This window comes from Siphateles boraxobius, unplaced genomic scaffold (assembly GCF_051911475.1).
Source record: "Siphateles boraxobius isolate OS27281-9 unplaced genomic scaffold, OSU_SipBor_1 119, whole genome shotgun sequence".
NCBI lineage: Eukaryota > Metazoa > Chordata > Actinopteri > Cypriniformes > Leuciscidae > Siphateles > Siphateles boraxobius.
In genome coordinates this window covers 2,408,618-2,428,077 of record NW_027508721.1, presented here as the reverse complement: position 1 = coordinate 2,428,077, position 19,460 = coordinate 2,408,618, and the positions used below count along the sequence as shown (strand labels likewise).

At 40.1% G+C, this 19,460-nt stretch overlaps 2 protein-coding genes across 2 annotated transcripts in view; both read left to right on the top strand.

The window, feature by feature from the left end:
* LOC143713118 (uncharacterized) overlaps positions 1-19,460 on the top strand; it is a 311,754-nt gene that overhangs the window by 35,739 nt on the left and 256,555 nt on the right. The window lies entirely within an intron of this gene.
* The window catches only part of dnah6 (dynein, axonemal, heavy chain 6), an 85,546-nt gene that overhangs the window by 54,855 nt on the left and 11,231 nt on the right, over positions 1-19,460 (top strand). Inside the window, exons 62-68 of the mRNA XM_077204027.1 lie at positions 343-522; positions 2,685-2,918; positions 8,831-8,966; positions 9,090-9,262; positions 12,037-12,227; positions 15,894-16,054; positions 18,744-18,832. Of these exons, the coding sequence (XP_077060142.1) occupies positions 343-522; positions 2,685-2,918; positions 8,831-8,966; positions 9,090-9,262; positions 12,037-12,227; positions 15,894-16,054; positions 18,744-18,832 (1,164 nt within the window). The remainder of the gene's footprint in view (positions 1-342; positions 523-2,684; positions 2,919-8,830; positions 8,967-9,089; positions 9,263-12,036; positions 12,228-15,893; positions 16,055-18,743; positions 18,833-19,460) is intronic.

The window sequence follows — 19,460 nt, the reverse complement described above, 5'->3', positions numbered from 1 at the left end:
CGTCACTGCCTGTCACTCTTCCGACACCCATAGAGAGTTATGAAGGCCTGAATGGGAGGATCGGATAGATGGATAGATGAATGAAAGGTTGGGCCGGCAATCAACGAAATGTCTGTCTTAGAGACAAAAACTGTCTCCCTCTGACACCTTTGCTACAGTCTTATGTGTCTTTGCAAAACTTATAATGCTGTCAATGTGGATGGCTTCTTTTGCATTTTAAGATCACTTTATAAACACATTTCAAGCTTTCAAGTCATTACATTAGTCTCTGTTTGGAATATAACACTTATACTTGACGTAAAGCAGATCAGCTCACAATTTATCCTCTTTTCTTTTGTATAGGTGACATCGCAGGCCATTAAGTCTCGGCTGTTGGAGGCAGAGACGACAGAGGAGATGATCAATGCAGCCAGAGAGAAATATCGCCCTGTTGCCACACGTGGCTCCATCATGTACTTTGTCATTGCCAGCCTGTCTGAGATTGACCCCATGTACCAATTCTCCCTAAAGTACTTTAAACAGGTAATTTCCTTTAAGAGTAATCATTCTATAATATTTATTTTCAGGATGTAATATATCAAAAATAATATATTTATACTACCGGTTTGGGGGTTGGTAAGATTTTTTTAAATTCTCTCTTTAAGTCTCTTATGCTCACCAAGGCTGAATTTATTTGATCAGAAATACAGTAAAAAGCCAACTAGTAATATTGTGAAATATTATTACAATTTTAAATAACTCTTTTCTGTTTTTAAAATGTAATTTATTACATTTTGTCAATTTATCTTTTAGCAACCATAGCAGTCTTCGTTGTCACATAATCCTTTAGAAATCATTCTAATATGCTGATTTCTTATTATTGTTCTGTTGAAAACGTTTCAGATTACGAATGTAACCATGGTTCTCTGAGAAGGCCAATGAGACGCTGCTTATTAGATCGACATTGTAGGGAACGGCATCAGTGCGACCGATGTCTGAAGCACGTGTATACACACGACAATTTCATTGGCCGACGACAGTCCGTGACATCAATACACTAGTCTGTACCTAAAATAGGACACCTGCAATAGACATCAATAAACTTTTTTGTCTGAAGGAGAGGTGCAGGGAAGCCCGAGGCATGGCAATGAGACGCAGTGCCTCGTTCCCCTTCTCAGGGAACCATGGTTACATTCGTTACCTGAGACATTCCCTTTTCGAAGTCAACATTGCGTCTTGGATCGATGCTATAGGGAACAAATACCCACTCTGCCAAGCTGAGGGAATACCTGCCTCATTAACTGTGCTTATGCACAACCACAGTGGGCATAAGCATAGGGGGGGTTCTACTTTACACTCACACACTGTCCAGGGTCCCAAGACTCCCAGCACCTTACAAAGGTGCCTAATAACAAGAAGTTTTGTTAAAAGGCAATTTAACCTCTACTTGTTAGATTCTACATGACCAGTTGAGGTTCCAGCAGGCAATGGAGGACACAACTTTAAAACCCAAACAGTAGGGAAGGGTTCTACTCTACACTCAACCCTGAAGAACAGCTGGCCAAAGGGAGTCTGGTAAACACTAGCTAAGAACCTCGACACTGCTATCCTTTAAAGAGAGGAGCCATCCTACTTAAAGATCCCTCTTGGTGGAGGCAGCTTAACCCTCTGACACTCTCATCTAGGACCTGCTTTACCCTGTGCTAATTTAGATTAGCACTAGCCCTATTAGAGCAACAAGAAATTCACAACTCTATACTCAAGCCCTGTGCCAGATCTATCAGATAAGTGGATCATGAAATAAACAAGACTGGCGCAGACTCAGTGGCCACCTAGGTCCTCAACTTTCATCCCTCAAGAGAGAGTCTAGCTTAGGTGGAGCTTCTCACCGCGACCACATCACAAAGCATTCTTTCAACTCCCTTGAGAGCTAAACGCGATCAGTTCAAAGCCAGATTTTTATCACCACAGTCTGCTACCACAAATGCATTGCTATGAGTGCCTACAACTCCCTCGAGAGCCAAAACGTGCTTGTGCAAATATTGACTATTTTCCCTCAGGTGAAAATCAAGGATAAACAAAGCTTCTTACCAGTCTCTTTCAGTCAGTTTCGCAAATGCATCAAAATGAGCACATCCAGCTTCCTTGAGGAGTCAAATGCACTCCACCAGTAGCGTTTGTTTTACATATGCACACAAACAAGCATATCCTGAAGACAAAAACAGTTGTTGATAAGGCAGGCGCACTCTTATAGGCATGAACGTGCATAGACTGTCGTCAACATCATGGTCTGTTGTCGACCAATGAAATTGTCGTGTGTATACACGTGCCTCAGACGCGGTTACACCGATGCCGTTCCCCATAGCGTACATTCAAGACGTGGTGTTGAGTTCCACTTTAAAAGGAAACAGTTTTGCTGCTAAATATTTTTGTGGAAACATCTTTTTCAGGATTCTTTGATGAATACAAAGTTCAAAATTATTTATTTAAAATAGAAATCTTTTGTAATCATAAATGTCTTTACTGTCTTATTTGATCATTTTTTTTTTAACAGTAGTGTGTGTGTTTGTATGTATATATATATATATATATATATATATATATATATATATATGGATGTATATCTATATTATCCAAAGCGACTTACAGTGCATTTAAGGTATACATTTTGACATTTCACGCATTCCCTGGAAATTTCTTCACAGTTGTTCAACAATACCATTGAGTCAGCAGAGAAGCACAGAGATTTGAGTGTGAGACTACAGATCCTGTTGGATCAGACTCTGCTTAGTGCCTACACGAACGTGTCCCGTGGCCTTTTTGAGCAACACAAGGCCATCTACAGCTTCATGCTGTGTGTGGAGATCATGATGCAGAGGGGAGAGATCTCCCAGCAGGAGTGGCAGTTCTTTCTGAGAGGGGCTGGAGGCATGGACAAGGTCAGGGATGTGGAAAGGGCATATGACAGAGGGAAAGAAAGAACACCTGTGTGTGTGTGTGCGTGCGTGTGTGTGTGTGTGTGTTTTTATGTATGTGTGTTATTATATTATAATTCTGTAGTTGGCAATTATCCTTCTACAAGTCATGAATGAGATTATATTGTGTTAATTGTTAGATTGGAGAGATGTGTTCTAATTTTTTCCCTTTCCTCAGGGGCCTGCGCTATATGCCCCCATCAAAAAGGCATTTATTTAACAGCGCACACGGTTATATTGCTTTAGTGTGTTGAAACAGTGCTTTTTTGCATGTATTCCAGTAAACAGAATCCACTTCTGTTCTGTTGCTAAGGCAAGCATCTCTGTTGCTAGAGATGTATGCACAACCCTAATGGTGCGTTCACACCGGACGCGAATAGAGCGTCTAGCGCGAGTGATTTCAATGTTAAGTCAATGAAAAAACGCGTTACGCGCGTAAAAAATTCCTGGGGCGCGAATGAGGCGTAGAGCGCGGCGCGGTAGATGCAAATGGCACGAATAGCGCGAATTGTGCGTCTGGCGCGTTACGCTCGAATTATTTATTTAGTGCTTTTTTTGCATTCACACGTTTGACGCAAATTCGCGTCTGCCGCCCGAGTTGAAAAATCTGAACTTCTGCGTCAAATTCGCGCCGCGTTAAAGGTGCAGTGTGTGATTTTTAGCGACATCTAGCGGTTCGGCTGCGAGTTGCACTAAGGGCTCAGCCCACTGCTCATCCCTCCCTTTCGAAGAAGCTACGGTGGCTAAAACGGGACAAACATATCGTCGTCTGAGACCGCAGAGAATAGCCAGAGTAAGCCAAGAGTGTGTAAAGGCCCGTACACACCGGGACCATATCGGCGCGTGTTATTCGCCCGCGTTTTTCAACGCGTTTTTTGTGAACATGCAAATTCATTCCCTAACATTAGATGGCGCTTAATGTAAAACAGAAATACCCCAGAAATAACAGAAAATGTTGGAAAAAGTTACAAGCCTATGTACATGAAAGACAATTAAACTCACCATCAAGGCCCATTTGCTCTGTAATACCACTCCATAACAGTTCTCTTTTATCAATATTTTTGTAGTCTCTGTAGTGTTTGTCATACAGTTCCTAATGTTCCGACACCAACGAGACCAGCAGCTCTACATTTATCTTGGCTTGCATCTTCCTCGTCTTCTTCCCGGCAGTGTGCACTGTTTGACCGTTTTGTTTGAGCGCCCCCAAGTTGTGTTTTACTGTAACTTCAGAAACTCCAGACACGTGAGCAAAAGTGGCAATCTCATTGGTCGGATAGTTTTTGACGCGGTGCGTCAAACCAAAAAAACGAACCCGAGGCGTTTTTTAAAAAATGACACTTTTACGCGTGGCGTTTTTCGCGTCGGTGTGCACACTCGCATTGGCGCCCTTTGTTTAATCACGAGGCGTTAAAAGTCTGCGAATATCGCGCGCGAAATTCGTCCCGGTGTGAACAGGCCTTAACATTGTCACTGTTTCTGTACCACAGTCCATTATAAACCACATCATGGAAAAAGTTTACAAAGCCATAGTCAGGCGAGGATCAAGGGTCTTTATAATAATAGTAATCAGCTGATTGTCTCACAAACGTAACCAGTTTCCCCCCACATAGCAAATCCATAATACAGCGAGGGAGAAGAACCACATGAAACTATGCAACTATATATTTTTTCTAACAGGGTAGTAAAAGTTTAGCTGGCTAAATATGAGCTGTTACTGTGGCTGAGCTGGTTAAAGCGTAAAGCCCTCTTAAACTCGACGCGCGGCAAAAATGGCATGATTGTAACAGTGCGCGCGCCTCCTAGACACCATTTACCACACACAATAGGCTTTTTTCCTCTGATTTTGAAAACTCTTCGCGATCGACTTATAATGCTTCCAAGATCGACTTGTCCACCGCCATCAACAGGTTGGTGATTCCTAATGTTTTTGTTTTACGGTCAATGACAAGAGAACTAATCAGCTGTCTCATGAACGTAACCAGCACATTTATCCCCACATAGCAAAGCCATAACACAGCGAGGGAGAAGAAATAGGTTACATGAAACAATCCAACTACATATTTTACACCACTGACAAGGGAAAAGTCACTACTCACAGTGTTTATGGCTAGCTTCTAGCTTTCTGCTGCTTCTCTTTCAAGGTAGTGACGAAACGCGCTGTTTGTTCGCGTTCGGCTACTGTAGAAACATGAGGTCACAATATGTCTACCTTCATAGAAGGGGGTGCCCGCGGTTATGTAGATATAAATGTCTCATTCTAAGGTAGGGATGCACCGATACCGATACCAGTATCGGTATCGGCCCGATACCAAGCTCATGTACTTGTACTCGTACTCGTAAAAATACCCCGATACCAAAGACCGATACCTCATGTGACGCGTGACCTCACGTATATATCCTTAGCTTATATTTCTTAATTCTTATGCACACTCTTCCTGCAGTTATAGTGTTGCTAGATTTAATTGTACACTCTAATATTTCACTTTACACTTTCGGCTGTGATTACATTGTTACTCAGTGTTATGTTAAACATTTGTTCTGTGATTTCTTTGGCACTATATGACAAATTTGATTGTCTTGTTGTCTGTGATTTCTTTAGCACTTTGTGACAGGCAGGTAAAAATTACATTCATTATGTCCTTGGTTTTGCCCTTTGGAGGTTATTGGACACTGTGAAATGTGGGCTTTGAAAATTTGTGATAAGCACATAAGAATGATTTATTTTTTTAAGTTTATTTAAGTTGTTGAAAATAAAGATGCTGATATGTTCATTAGTCTCATTGTGTTGTACTTAGAAAATTGCCACATAAAACGAAACCCCCCCCCCAGTACAACAGGCATCGGTATCGGTGAGTACCAGGAAAAAAATATCGGTACTCGTACTCAATCCTTAAAAAGTGGTATCGGTGCAACCCTATTCTAAGGTAATAATAACATTACGGTTTATTAAGTAAGTTCTTTATACACCACTGAAAACATAGTTATGGATGTCATATTGCATTTCTGTTAATAGATACTCAAAAGTTTTACAGATGGCACCTTTAACCAATCAGGAGCCAGCTTGCTGCTGTCACGTGATTTTAAAACTTGATTTTAATCTATGAGACATTAATTTTGTATGCTATTTATTCCATATCTAATCTAGATTATATGAAACATTATTATTATTCTAATGTAAAAGAGAACCAACATACTTTAGTGCAAGAAGATAGTTCGTGTCTGGACAGTGTTGTGTGTGGGGGAAAAAACACAGGACAGTTTAATCACTTTTGTAGTAGCCTAGGCTGGCTCCATTTATCATCAAAACAAAAATAAATTACAGATTAGGTGGGTGAGGGCGAGGGTGATGCGGGACACTAGGTCATTGAACTGGGCGCGAGACAGGCGGAAGTACCGCTGAATGCGGCTGTCATCCAGGCGCAGCTCCTAGAGCAAGTGGTGAAACTCGCCGAACTGGGTTCGCCTCCGAAGGGTCTGGTGGACCCAAATACAGCTAATTTGACGCGCTATTCGCATCCGGTGTGAACGCAAGTCAGTATTAAACTTAATATCTCATCCTGTCGTTATGTACAATTTCGGAAATTGCGAAAAATGGAGAAAGGTTATTTGGGGAGAGAAATAAGAGAAACGAGATTCCGATCATCCAATATACTAGACTGGGTTAACCCAGCCCGATCTGACGGCGATTTTATTTTGCACTGCAGCTCAGGCTGGAAACTTGTACATTTTTCTATCCTGCTTCCGTTTCAAATCTGCGGGGACCAATCACATACTGGCTTATCCACCTGGCGCGTGCTATTGGCGGGTTTAACCACTGATCTATATAGTCATTCTATATAGATAAGTGGGTTTAACACAATGACGATAGAGAAGCGTCTGTAAATCAAATTCCTTTTAACCTCTTGACGATGCTCAATGGCTTCTTTAGTTTAGCAAACAAATCGCTCGAGTGGGTGCTCACACGAATACCACTCACTTTCATGTTTTTTTGCACAACCTGCAAAAATTGCTCGATGCCATTGCTGCTTCTGCAAACCGCTGATCAATGCTACAAACCAACAGGTTTGACACATTTCCTGCCTGGAGTTTTCGCGCCGCTCTGCAAATGCAGAGTACGTCACCCGGATCGTTGGTCTGATCGGTTGAAGGACTATCCAATTGCGTACAGAGTCATTTGAACTATGCCCATTGATCACGCCTCTTGTGCAGTAGAAAATAAAGAGCAGACTCCCCAGACTAATGTTCAATCTTAAAAGATTGAGCTTGGTCTGGTAATAGCCAGACTACCGTTCATTTTCTTAATTTTGGCTGGTTTTATATATTATATCTACTCCAATGTTTGTCTATTCTCATACTCAGATTAATTGCTTGATCAAAGTCTCAAACCTTAAAGGGGAGTTTACTGCTTTTTTTCTTTGAATGATTGTGTGTATGGGGTGCAATATAACATGTCTAAGGTTGTGTTTTTTTTAAAAGCCTTATTTTTCATAAATATCACCTTTATTGTAAGCCGCTTTCCCCTCTGTCATTTGAACGACCCGTTGACTTCCTGATTCTATGAAATCACTCCCTCAGAAACAGGCAATGGGCTCAAATTGGTTAGTTGGGCCGGTGTGTTGTAATTGGCTAAACTGCGCTTCACGCCCATTACCTTTAGAGGCGAAAGCTGCATGTGCTCCGATCAAATGTAAATAGTGTCAATACTGCCATATCAGTTTGAGCCAGAATCAGACCCAGAAAGAGGAAATGAAGACGGCTCTTACAAAACATTCCTGAATGGTACATTGTATTATTATTATTATTCTATTCTATTCTTTTCTATTCTACTATTATTTTATAAGAATTTCGATACGCTGTTACTTGAAAATGCTACTGCTGCTTATAGCTTTTGAGATACGGTTTTCTCCTGATTAAACATTTAATATAACTGAATAAATGACAGAGTAATACCATTTTTTAAAAGTTATTGTTTTATCGATATAAACAACCGTTTATCTATTCACAAAACTTAGTTTACTCAGTGTATCGTTTTCTTTAGGGTGTACACGTTTGTCTTACACACAAAATAGCATCGAACTAACTGGCTACTATAAACAAACAAAGTTGGCATTAAACTGAAAATCAAATTTTGAAAATTCTGAAATTATACATGCAAATACATGTAAAATTATTAAGTCTTACTTACAGGTTGTGGCCCAACAACTGCTGCCTCTGGTTTTAAAGTTGGAACTGCTTCATGTTTTAGTAACAGTTGAATCCGGTGTTGAATTGTGGAGATTCTGGAAGCTGTCTTCCGTAAAATGCGCAGCACAGAGAGCTAAATTACGATTGTAATTTTCAGGAACATATCAAACATAAATTGTAGCCATTGTTGACGAACTACAGCGTCCGTAGGAAGCCCGAACACAGAAGACCTGACAACTGGGTGAAAGTAACACACTTTCGACGGCATGGCTACTGCTCTCCAATATAACTCTTCCTCTTTGACAAAGCAGCAGAAATATGGCCATGCCCCCTTTTTTGCATATTCCGGAGGGAGGGTTGATTATGGGTTAGTTACGTATAAAACCCGGGAGTATCTCGTTGTAGTCCCATTCGAGTTGTTTTTGTGGCCATTAAACTTCCTGATTTTTAAAAGATGAATATCTCTGCTTACGTTGAACTTTCAGTGCAGCAACTTTGCAGATACTGTTCATGCACCAACAGCAACATTACAGACTATTTAAAATCAAAAAAGTGAAATCGCAATCAACCACCCCTTTAATTCATGCTATTTGATTGTTTTTGACATATCAGTATGATGAAATATTACTCTCAGCCCTATGCACAAACGCACTGGCACTTTCTGTTCATAACACTCCCCTTTCCCACTGCAGGAATTGCCAGAGAAGCCAGAAGTGCCATGGTTGTCTGAGTTTGCCTGGGAAACTTGTTGTAATTTAGAAGATCGTCTACCCTGCTTTAATGGCATTAAAATAGAGATTATATCCACACCTGTCTCTGTCAAACTAGGTATGCTTTTAGTTTTCCATACTGTACTCACACTCTACTTATACAATTTCTTGAAAAGCATCTATCACAAAATAGAAATCATACAGTAATTCTTATCCTAACACTATTTTTCCCTCTCTGTAGGGCAACTGGAGGTAATGGTAAACCCGCAGCAGTGGGATGGGTATGTTACTGACCTTCCTCCTTTCTCAGAAGACATACCCTCTGAGAAACAGCCACGGGTCAGAGGTCACTGGAACCAGCGGCTTGGGGCCTTCCAGAAACTCATCCTCATAAAGAGTTTTATGGAGGAGAAGGTAAAATAATAATAATTTTAAAAAAAATAATGTGATTTGATATGAATTGTAATAACTGTAATGTCCAAACTGTTGCATTACAAAGTTTAGTTAGACTGTTTAGACTGTTTTAAACAAACACAGGAAAATATGTATTCCTTGCAATTCTGAGTTTATTCCAAGTTACAATTTTGAGTTAAATCTCAAAATTCAGACTTACTTTCATGGTATTGCAAATTCATTACACACAATTCTGATTTTATTTCTTGTGATTTCAAGTTTATATTTCGCAATTTTGACTGACTTTTTCAGAATTTTTCTCAGATTTGTTTTGCTGAATAAAAGTGTTAATTTTTCTGAAATAAAAAATAAAAGTCTTACTGACAACAAATGTAATTACAGCCTTTTGGCTCAATATTCTGACTTTATTATAAGTTAAGTTTATATCTAACAATTTTGAGTTCATTTCTCACAATTTATTTTTCAGAATTGCAAGTTCAGAACAACATATATATATATATATATATATCAGGAGAGGCTTTTCTCTATGAAATTACAACTTCACTATATTTATTCACAGTTACATACACTACATTAGTGTACATAATACCACAATGGATTTATTTCCTTTGATATTAAAGGTGTGATTTGTTTGCGTGTGTCCCCACAAGAATAGTACAAATGTCCCCACAAAATGAACAACGTTTTCTGTGAGGGATGAGTTTAGGGGTAGGATTAAGGGATAGAATATACAGTTTCTATTACATAAAAATTATGTTTTGGATTTTGGCTATGGAAAGTCCCCATAAAACATAAAACTGCGTGTGTGTGTGTGTGTACCTGGTAAACCCTATGTTGTAAAGACATTGTTGATATTTGACATTGCTCCCCATGAATAAAACAGCTTGTAAATCGCCTGCTAAAGACCTAGAGGTGGCTTCCCATGATACTGTAGCTGTAAGGGGGCTACATGCTCCACATGAGTTTCCTTACCTAGGAGATTATGAGTGCTCAGAAGCTGTGACAAGGGCCGTACATAGAACCCAAAGGGGAAGGTGCACTCATTCTAACAGCCTCAAGGTTTTGTAGTAGGAGGCTCCCTTGGATATTGCCAAGGTGTGGGCTTCCCCAATCTGTGTAAGCTTTGGTGCTCCATTAAATGCCCGTGAAGGAGCTTCCTATTAAATAGAAAGGGAGATCGTACACCTCATGAGCCATAGAATGCATTGCAATGACTATGTGAAGGGGACTGCCTGATTAGAGGAAGGCAGTCTAGCTTCACAAGGCGTAAGGGAACAGCCTATTTCAGGGAGGCAGCTTCAACCTAAAAGCATTGCAGAGGTTCAGAGATGGGCCGTCTGTTTAGAGCCCAAACTCGGGGCAAGGCAGCCGTAGCTTCACAAGGCATGAGGGAGCTGCCTACTTAATGAACCCAAATTTGGGGTGGCAACTCAACCCAAAAAGCATTGCCTAGGTTTGCGAATGGACCAGCTACATAAAGCCCCGAACTGGGGGAGGCAGCCTCAAATTCACGAGACATAAGGAATCTACCTGCTTCTTTAAACACTCTAAGGCACTTTCAAGCCCTAAGGCAGCTCAAGCAATTACTTCAAGACCTAAGGAAGCTGCCTGCTTATGAAGTCATCCAGATATTTTAGCAGGTGCGCTTGGTAGGCCTGCAACACAGAGCCGCACTGGCCTGATCTGCAGTGGTTCTGTAGTCACAGGACCTCTCCATCCAAGGTCCGGGAGAAAGTGAAGACTCACTGGAGCTGCATGTTTATGGTCAGACAAAAAAAGCTCATTAAGACACCCACAAGTTATCTGCGGCATTTCCTTAATAACTTCCGTAACTTCTAGCAGCTCCTCGTACGCGGGGCAGGCAGGCTGAGAGGGATTCATCTGTGTATCATCGCCCTCACCAGCCACATCCTGCTTCTTGGCTGGGAGCCAAAAGAACACTGTCTGCTAAATTGGATGACTCTTTCATAGAAATTCATCCGCGTCTAGCAGATCGCTCACGTGAGCTGCAGGGAACGAGAGAGAGACAAATTCCTCCGCCAGCTCAACCTGTCTCTGCTGGGCCTTGGCTGCAGCAGGTCCCTAATCTCGGGATACAGACGCCTGTCCTAATTCCCTTGAGAAAAGCGACAGGCGTGAACTTCGTAATATTTCAACACAAATGACATTTGGGTCAAATTTGCAGTGCATTTTGTGTGCAAGTCCGGAACAGAGATCGGCCGAAATAAAACAAAAAAATTAACTGGCCGGTTCTGATTGATGGTCAGTTGACCTGTGCATCTCTGCTACTGACAACTCTTCACCTGGAGCTCTACTCTACCCCTGTGGAGACTGAGACGCAGCCACCGCGGATCTTTTCATATTTGCTGCACATCTAACGCCTGGAGTGAGCAAGCTTTGCATCTTTTGCGTCGTAAAAATGTGATCGTCAAGCATTAGAGATTACGTATATAATCAAAGGAAGTACTGTTATTATCAACTGATTCAGATCAGTGACCAATCATTTGGAGCATTCCTATAAACTATACCCTTTAAAAGGTTTTTCGCATACATATTTGACCTCAAAACATATAAGCTCCTGCAAAAACCAAGAAGTGTGAAATGGGCCTTTGATAGGAATACCTGTGTGTGTGTGTGTGTGTGTGTGTGTGTTACGGTGCCTGTGTGTGTCAAGTTTCATGTGAGTCTCTGTGAGTTATGTACCATTATCAGCTGTGTAAATAAATATGGTATCATTGAAGTGTATTTCAAGTCTCTGACTCTGTGTGTTCCAGGTTGTGTTTGCAGTGACTCAGTTTGTTATCATTGGTTTGGGACAACAATTTGTGGAGAATCCCCCAGTGGATCTTTCAACCCTGTACACAGACATGTCCCCAACCATTCCACTGGTCTTCATTCTAAGCACGGGCTCAGATCCAATGGGAGCATTTCAGCGGTTTGCCAACGAGAGAGGATACCAGGATCGGTACTGTGCACTGTGACATTTATACACTCTGTTTACTTGCTCACTTCCTATTTAAGTGGCACATAACTTACATTAATGAATACTACATGTAACACATTCGGTATGGATAAAATCAACACGTTTCAGATGGCTTTCAAACAGATTTCCTAAAAACAAAACTTCAGTATGTGATGCTTATGAAGATAATTTCTTTGCTGTCTTAGTTTTCATGCTTACGGTCTTTATATTGCGCATAAAACTGGGGTATCACAGGGATCAGCATTTGGACTTTCATTCTTTTTCATCTATACTACTTCAAAACCAATGCTTTTTTAGCACTGCTGTACTGATGACATTCAGAAGTACACATCATGTCCTCCTTCTCTGTGTGTGTCTTGTCGACATATCAGCTTTAATTGTGACAAATTCCTCTTCCTCTCAGCCATGACATCCCTCAGCAATTTCCTCTCTGTCTCATAGAGGTCACAAAGTCATTGCCTCCTGGTATGTATCATTACATTGTGTCAGCCTGGGTGACATGCTCTTCCTTAAGGACCACATAATGATAGCAGCGGTCTTACTTGACCACTGGTTTACTCAGCTCCTCGTCCATGTTCCGTTGATTTTATAGCTAGATATCTGGAATTACTTTCTTGTTTGCCAACCGACATCTGCTATACTTCTGCTATATTCTTAGAGTGGGTCCAAAATCCTATCTCTCAAATGGTTTTTAATCCTCTGTAATTTTTTCACGTCACGCCTCTGCTCAGATCATTTTACCAGGTTGCAGAATACATTGCTGCCATACAATTTCCTGTCCTCCTATTACTTTCAGTCTTGTATTAAATCTTAAACCTGAGCCTGGATGTTATAATCGGTTGCATCCGTTTGCCAACTATGAGAACAGTTGATTCATTAGCCATATTCCATCAAAGCCAAAAGGACCACATTTTCAAAAGGTTCATCTACTCTTACGGACCTGTACTAGTTTTGGACAGCCATATTTTAAATAAAAGCATGGTATATTTTGTAGCTTATTCTGGCCAAGAACTACCCATTTAAGTAGGAAGAGACTCTTTAGTTTGAAATACCTTTTCAGCGATACGCTGTCGACGTCGTTGATATGTTTGCATGAGCTCAGCAATTTTGCACTCCAATCAAGTTATTTCACATTTATTTATATAGCATTTTATACAGTAGATTGCTTTAAGCCAGCAGCTTTACACTATTAAACATGAAAAAGTGTCAGTGTTACTTTTATATAGAATTACAATTATAAGTTGTTTTTACTCGCGGATATTTGACCTCAACGGACTGGTAAGAATAAATAAACCAGAGAAGATTTCTGTGTCAAAGAAGGTAGAGCACCAGAGAACTATTAGGCATTGCCGCAGACCAGTGGACGTTCAAAGGTGTTTATTAGCTGGAACAAACTTTTCCGGAAAGTTCGTGTTCACAAGCTATTTCGAACTCCTGAAACAAAATTCAAATGAACTTTGTTTTGGTCTGATTTTCTTTAAAAATCATGTCACCAGTTTGTTCTTTGATATGTCAGGGCCTTCAGAATGGCAATGTAAAGTACTGTTATTTTTTGTGTTAATGTGACATTTAGGCATGGGTGTATTTGAAATAGTTGTAGTAAAAATAATAAATCAGACAAAATTTGACAAATCCGGCACTTATGATAAACACGACAAATCAAGACTTTTGCCGTTATTGTGGTTCCCTTTCGAGAACGGTAACGCTACATTGCATAGCAACGCTGCGGGAACTCCTCCCTTCTCCACTTTTGTTGAAATCTTATGGACTAACGCCAGCTTGGAACAGCTGGCCAATTGTTGCGAAGTATGCAAATACTGACAGGCTCGCGGGCAGTATTAAAATGCATGGGCGCGACAATTGCGTCAGACCCTCTTTCTTCACTTTGCCATCGTGGAAGCTGCACCAGGATGACTAGCAACCTTTTTCTCAGAGCATCTGATGGCTTCAACTTGACAGATTTTTGCGGGCCTTAATGTTCCGATCACTCCCTCTGGCCTCTTTGGTGACGCCGTGCAGTCAGCCACAGAGCGTCTCTCCGAGACGAAGAAGTGCGTGATAGCGATGAGCCACGTGATGCCCCGTCGCTCGCTCCAGCCCTCGTCACGTTCTTGCTCTTCCTAGGCGTCTCGCCCCGCTCAGGGTCGAACTTCACCTGCTGTTAGCATTCCATTGACTTCCATTCATTTTGGCGTCACTTTGACAGCGAATAACTTTACATCTGAGGCGTCCAAAGACTTAATTTGTCCATTGTTTATTTCTAAAGAAACAGACAATGTATAAAAGGCTCCATTACTTTGTATCTTACGTTGTGGCCCCGTAGAAGCCGTTTTTGTAGAAATAGGCTAACGATTGCGTAATAACCACGCGACTCTCTTGTCGCACATTAGAGAAAATACCGTGTAGACAGGAGGAGAAGCTCGCAGGCAATCTTTTACTCTATGAGGTAAAAGATTTATGAGGCAATCGGGGGGACATAGATAGTCAAGTCAAGAGAGAAGCCCATAGATAGAGAGTCCATAAAAGCAACGGGACAACATATTTCAACAACGTTTTTGAGGAATTGGAAATAATTCGGTATGTGGCACAGCTACTAGAAGATTTACAACTGTCACACATATACGTCGTCAAGCTCAATTTTAGCCTGCGCAGTATGCTCAGCCATCAGGAAGTGAGTGGTTCTAATTGGGCGTCATGTTTCTCCGTTGACATCAAGGGGGTCGCTGTGTCCATTTCTTTTACTGTCTATGCTTCTAATTGGGCTTCACGTTTCTCCATTGAAATCAAGGGGGTCACTGTGTCCATTTCTTTTACTGTCTATGGCTGCCAGCCTATCCTACACGAGCCATTTCCCCGCCAGTCCTTTTAGCCTCACTGGGGTGTGACTCCAATCACGTTGCCAATGGCAACGGTGGCGGTAGAACTAATGCAAACGCTGTGTCATTTCCTAGATGCGTGGAGGGCTATTCCGGGCATTTCACCGTGGCTACTGGAATAATAACGCTACCGCCATTGAAACTGTGTTTAAACCTCATGCTTGAGAGCTTATTGTGCTGTGTCTGCCCTGGATCAGTGCAGCCTTTGCATTTTAATATGCAAATTTTTATAGGGTCGAAGCTGATGTCTCATTGGTCTAGTTCCGCCTATCAGATACGAACACTCCTAGCGATGCGGCTATTGGCTAACTGTCTGTCTCTTCTGTGGCTGGTGTAGCTTGACCCTGTTTCTCTGAGCTTATCTTCGCTACTCTCACGGCGGGATTTAATACAGTTCCCCGCAGCGTTGCTACGCAATGTTACCGCTCTCGAAAAGGAACGTCTCCGGTTAATATCGCAACCTTGGTTCCCTGAGAGGTGGGAACGAGACATTGCGTTAGCCCCCGTGTTCACTGTTTGATCAGCTGTGCAAGCGTTCAGTCGTGATTCTGATGCAATTGTCGTGCCCATGCATTTTATACTGCCCGCGAGCCTGTCAGTATTTGCATACTTCGACAATTGGCCAGCTGTTCCAAGCTGGCGTTAGCCCATAAGATTTCAACAAAAGTGGAGAAGGGAGGAGTTCCCGCAGCGTTGATACGCAATGTCTCGTTCCCGCCTCTCAGGGAACCAAGGTTACGATAGTAACCGGAGACGTTTTCTTGTATTGCAGGGTGAAATCTATCTCGCTGGGTCAGGGTCAGGGTCCTATAGCAGAGAAGCTGATTATGGAAGCTTTGAAGATTGGTGACTGGATCTTCCTTCAAAACTGCCACCTTGCTGTGTCTTGGATGTTGGCAATGGAGGAGCTCATTAAAACCTTTACTGAACCTGGTTAGTTTGTGAATGAGTGAGGTTTTGCATCAGAACCTAGTCCTTTAAGGCAGGGATCTTCAGCATTGATCCCTACAGTCCCCAGGGGTCATTTAATGTGTAATATCAAAATCTGTGTAAAAAAAAAAAACAGCCAAAGCTAAAGTTTAAAAGCTGAAGTTCAACTACACTACTGGTCATAGAGCAAAAACAGTAATAATATGAAATAATATTGCAAATGAATTTATATATATACAGGTGCTGGTCATATAATTAGAATATCATCAAAAAGTTGATTTATTTCAGGCATTCCATTCAAAAAGTAGAATTTGGATATTATATTCATTTATTACACACAGACTGATATATTTCAAATGTTTATTTAATTTACTTGTGATGATTAACTAATGAAAATCCCAAATTCAGTATTTCCGAAAATTAGAATATTACTTAAGACTAATACAAAAAAAGGATTTTTAGAAATGTTAGCACACTGAAAAGTATGAACATGAAAAGTATGAGCATGTACAGCACTCAATACTTAGTCGGCTCCTTTTGCCTGAATTACTGCAGCAATGCGACGTGGCATGGAGTCGATCAGTCTGCGGCACTGCTCAGGTGTTATGAGAGCCCAGGTTGGTCTGATAGTGGCCTTCAGCTCTTCATTGTTGGGTCTGGCGTATCGCATCTTCCTCTTCACAATACCCCATATATTTTCTACACGGTTAAGGTCAGGCGAGTTTGCTAGCCAATTAAGAATAGGGATACCATGGTCCTTAAACCAGGTACTGGTAGCTTTAGCACTGTGTGCAGGTGCCATATATATATATATATATATATATATATATATATATACATACATACATACATACAGGTGCTGGTCATATAATTAGAATATCCTCAAAAAGTTGATTCATTTCAAGAATTCAACTTAACAGGTGAAACTAATATATTATATAGACTCATTACATGCAAAGTGAGATATTTCAAGACTTTATTTGTTATAATTTTGATGATTATGGCTTACAGCTTATGAAACCCACAAAATCAAAATTCCAGAAAATTAGAATATTACATAAAATCTCACAGTAATTGCACATGAATACCATGGTCATTGAACCAGATTTTGGTTCATTTGGCAGTGTGGGCAGGAGCAAATCTTGCTGGAAAATGAAGGAAGCATGAAGTGCTCTGAAAATGGCCTGGTAGACGGCTGCGTCACTCTGGTCCACTGTGCTTTATTAAATCCAAATTCCTAATTTCTGATGAGAGCAAATTTTGCATCTCATTTGGAAACCAAGGTCCCAGAGTCTGGAGGAAGAATGGAGAGGCACACAATCCAAGATGCTTAAAGTCCAGTGTGAAGTTTCCACAGTCTGTGTTGGTTTGGGGAGCCATGTCATCGGCTGGAGTTGGTCCACTGTGCTGTCCACTCGACGCAGCCGTCTACCAGGACATTTTCAGAGCACTTTCTGCTTCCTTCAGCAGACAAGCTTTATGGAGATGCTTCCTTCATTTTCCAGCAGGATTTGCACCTGCCCACACTGCCAAAATAACCAAAACCTGGTTCAATGACCATGGTATTCCTGTGTAATTACTGTGTGATTTCATGAAATATTTTCTGGGATTTTGATTTTGTGGGTTTCATAAGCTGTAATCCATAATCATCAAAATTATAACAAATAAAGTCTGGAAACATCTCACTTTGCATGTAATGAGTCTATATAATATATTAGTTTCACCTGTTAAGTTGAATTCTTGAAAAAAATCAACTTTTTGAGGATATTCTAATTATATGACCAGCACCTGTGTGTGTGTATATATGTATGTATATATATATATATATATATATATATATATATAAATATACACAGTATATACTATATTCAAATGTAATTTATTCATGAGATAGCAGAGCTCTATTTTAAACCATTACTTCAGTCTTCCGTGTCACATGATCCTTCAGAAATCATTCTAAAATTTCAATTTGGTGCTCAAGAATATTATTATTTATTATTATTACTATTATCATTATCAATTAAAAACAGTTTTGTTCCTTAATATTTTTGTATTCTCCTTTCAGGAGTTTTTTTTTTTTAAAGTAAAGACTTTTACATTGTTACAAAAAATGTTTTTTTAAATAGCCTTGGTGAATAAAAATATGTTTTCTTTTAAAAATATATATGTTACTGACCCCAAACGTTTGAACGGTAATGTACTGTAAATGTTGATTGTCTTTTCTGCATTAAAATGTATTAAGTAAATGTTAAAAATAAGTGGGCCTGGAAAGTTCGAAGACCCCTGCTTAAAGAATTAAAGGCAGGTCTGTGACCTATCTCTCACTTTTAGTGCTTTTTATATTACATCAAAACTTTTTGTGTAATATTATATATAAACACTTGATATGTGGTCACTATAATTTCTCTAGAACCGCTGAAACCGTTAAATTAGTATGATGTTCAAAATAAATGTCAAATGAATGACTCGATTTATGAAGTAACTTTTTTTTGTAATATATTTGTGACTGTGTAGTGTGTACATGTTTGTATGGTTCAGTGAAAATTTTATTGTTCTTTAAGACATACTCACCTGTTTTGTACCTGCTTCAACCTTATTTACAGATTGTGTGTTGAACATGTGAATCCATTATTATGAAGCAATTTGTTGTTGGCCTGTTTTATGTTGTCCTGTTCTTGTATGGCCTTTGCAGACACAGTTATCCATGAGGACTTCAGACTGTTCCTTAGTTCCATGCCTACCAATGTGTTTCCTGTCACTGTTTTACAAAACTCTGTCAAGGTGATACAAACATACATGCATACATACATACATGCATGCATACATACATACATACAGTACATACATACATACATACATGCATACATACATGCATACATACAAACATGCATAAATAAAAGCTTTTTAAAAAAAACTGATAATCACCGATAGTTCATACACGAGTACAAATTTTTCAGGAAAGTATGCACATGCCTTTATCTTGGTATTTTTATCTTTCTGAGATGAAAACATGCATCAATGTAGAGCGAAGTTTCATGCGTCAGTGGCATCCATATGCTGATGACATGCACATATTTTTACCTTTACACATCATTCATCCTTCCAGCACTTGGATGCTGCATCTGCTTGTATATGAAATTAAAATTTTAGTCACACTAACGCACTCACACACTCCTGCAAGAAGAAGATAACACTTCACAAGGAGGAGCGCTTTCATATTTTATTAACTCTTTACCTAATACGTACCTACCAGTTAAACCCCAGCTTCACTCAAATCACTGGAACCAATAGTAGTTTATAAGACCATAAACATTATTTCATTATAATGAAAGTGCAGTGACATGGATGTATTTAAGTGTTCAGACAGTTTAGAGTTTGTAACTTAGTTTTATTAATTTTAGCAGTTCTA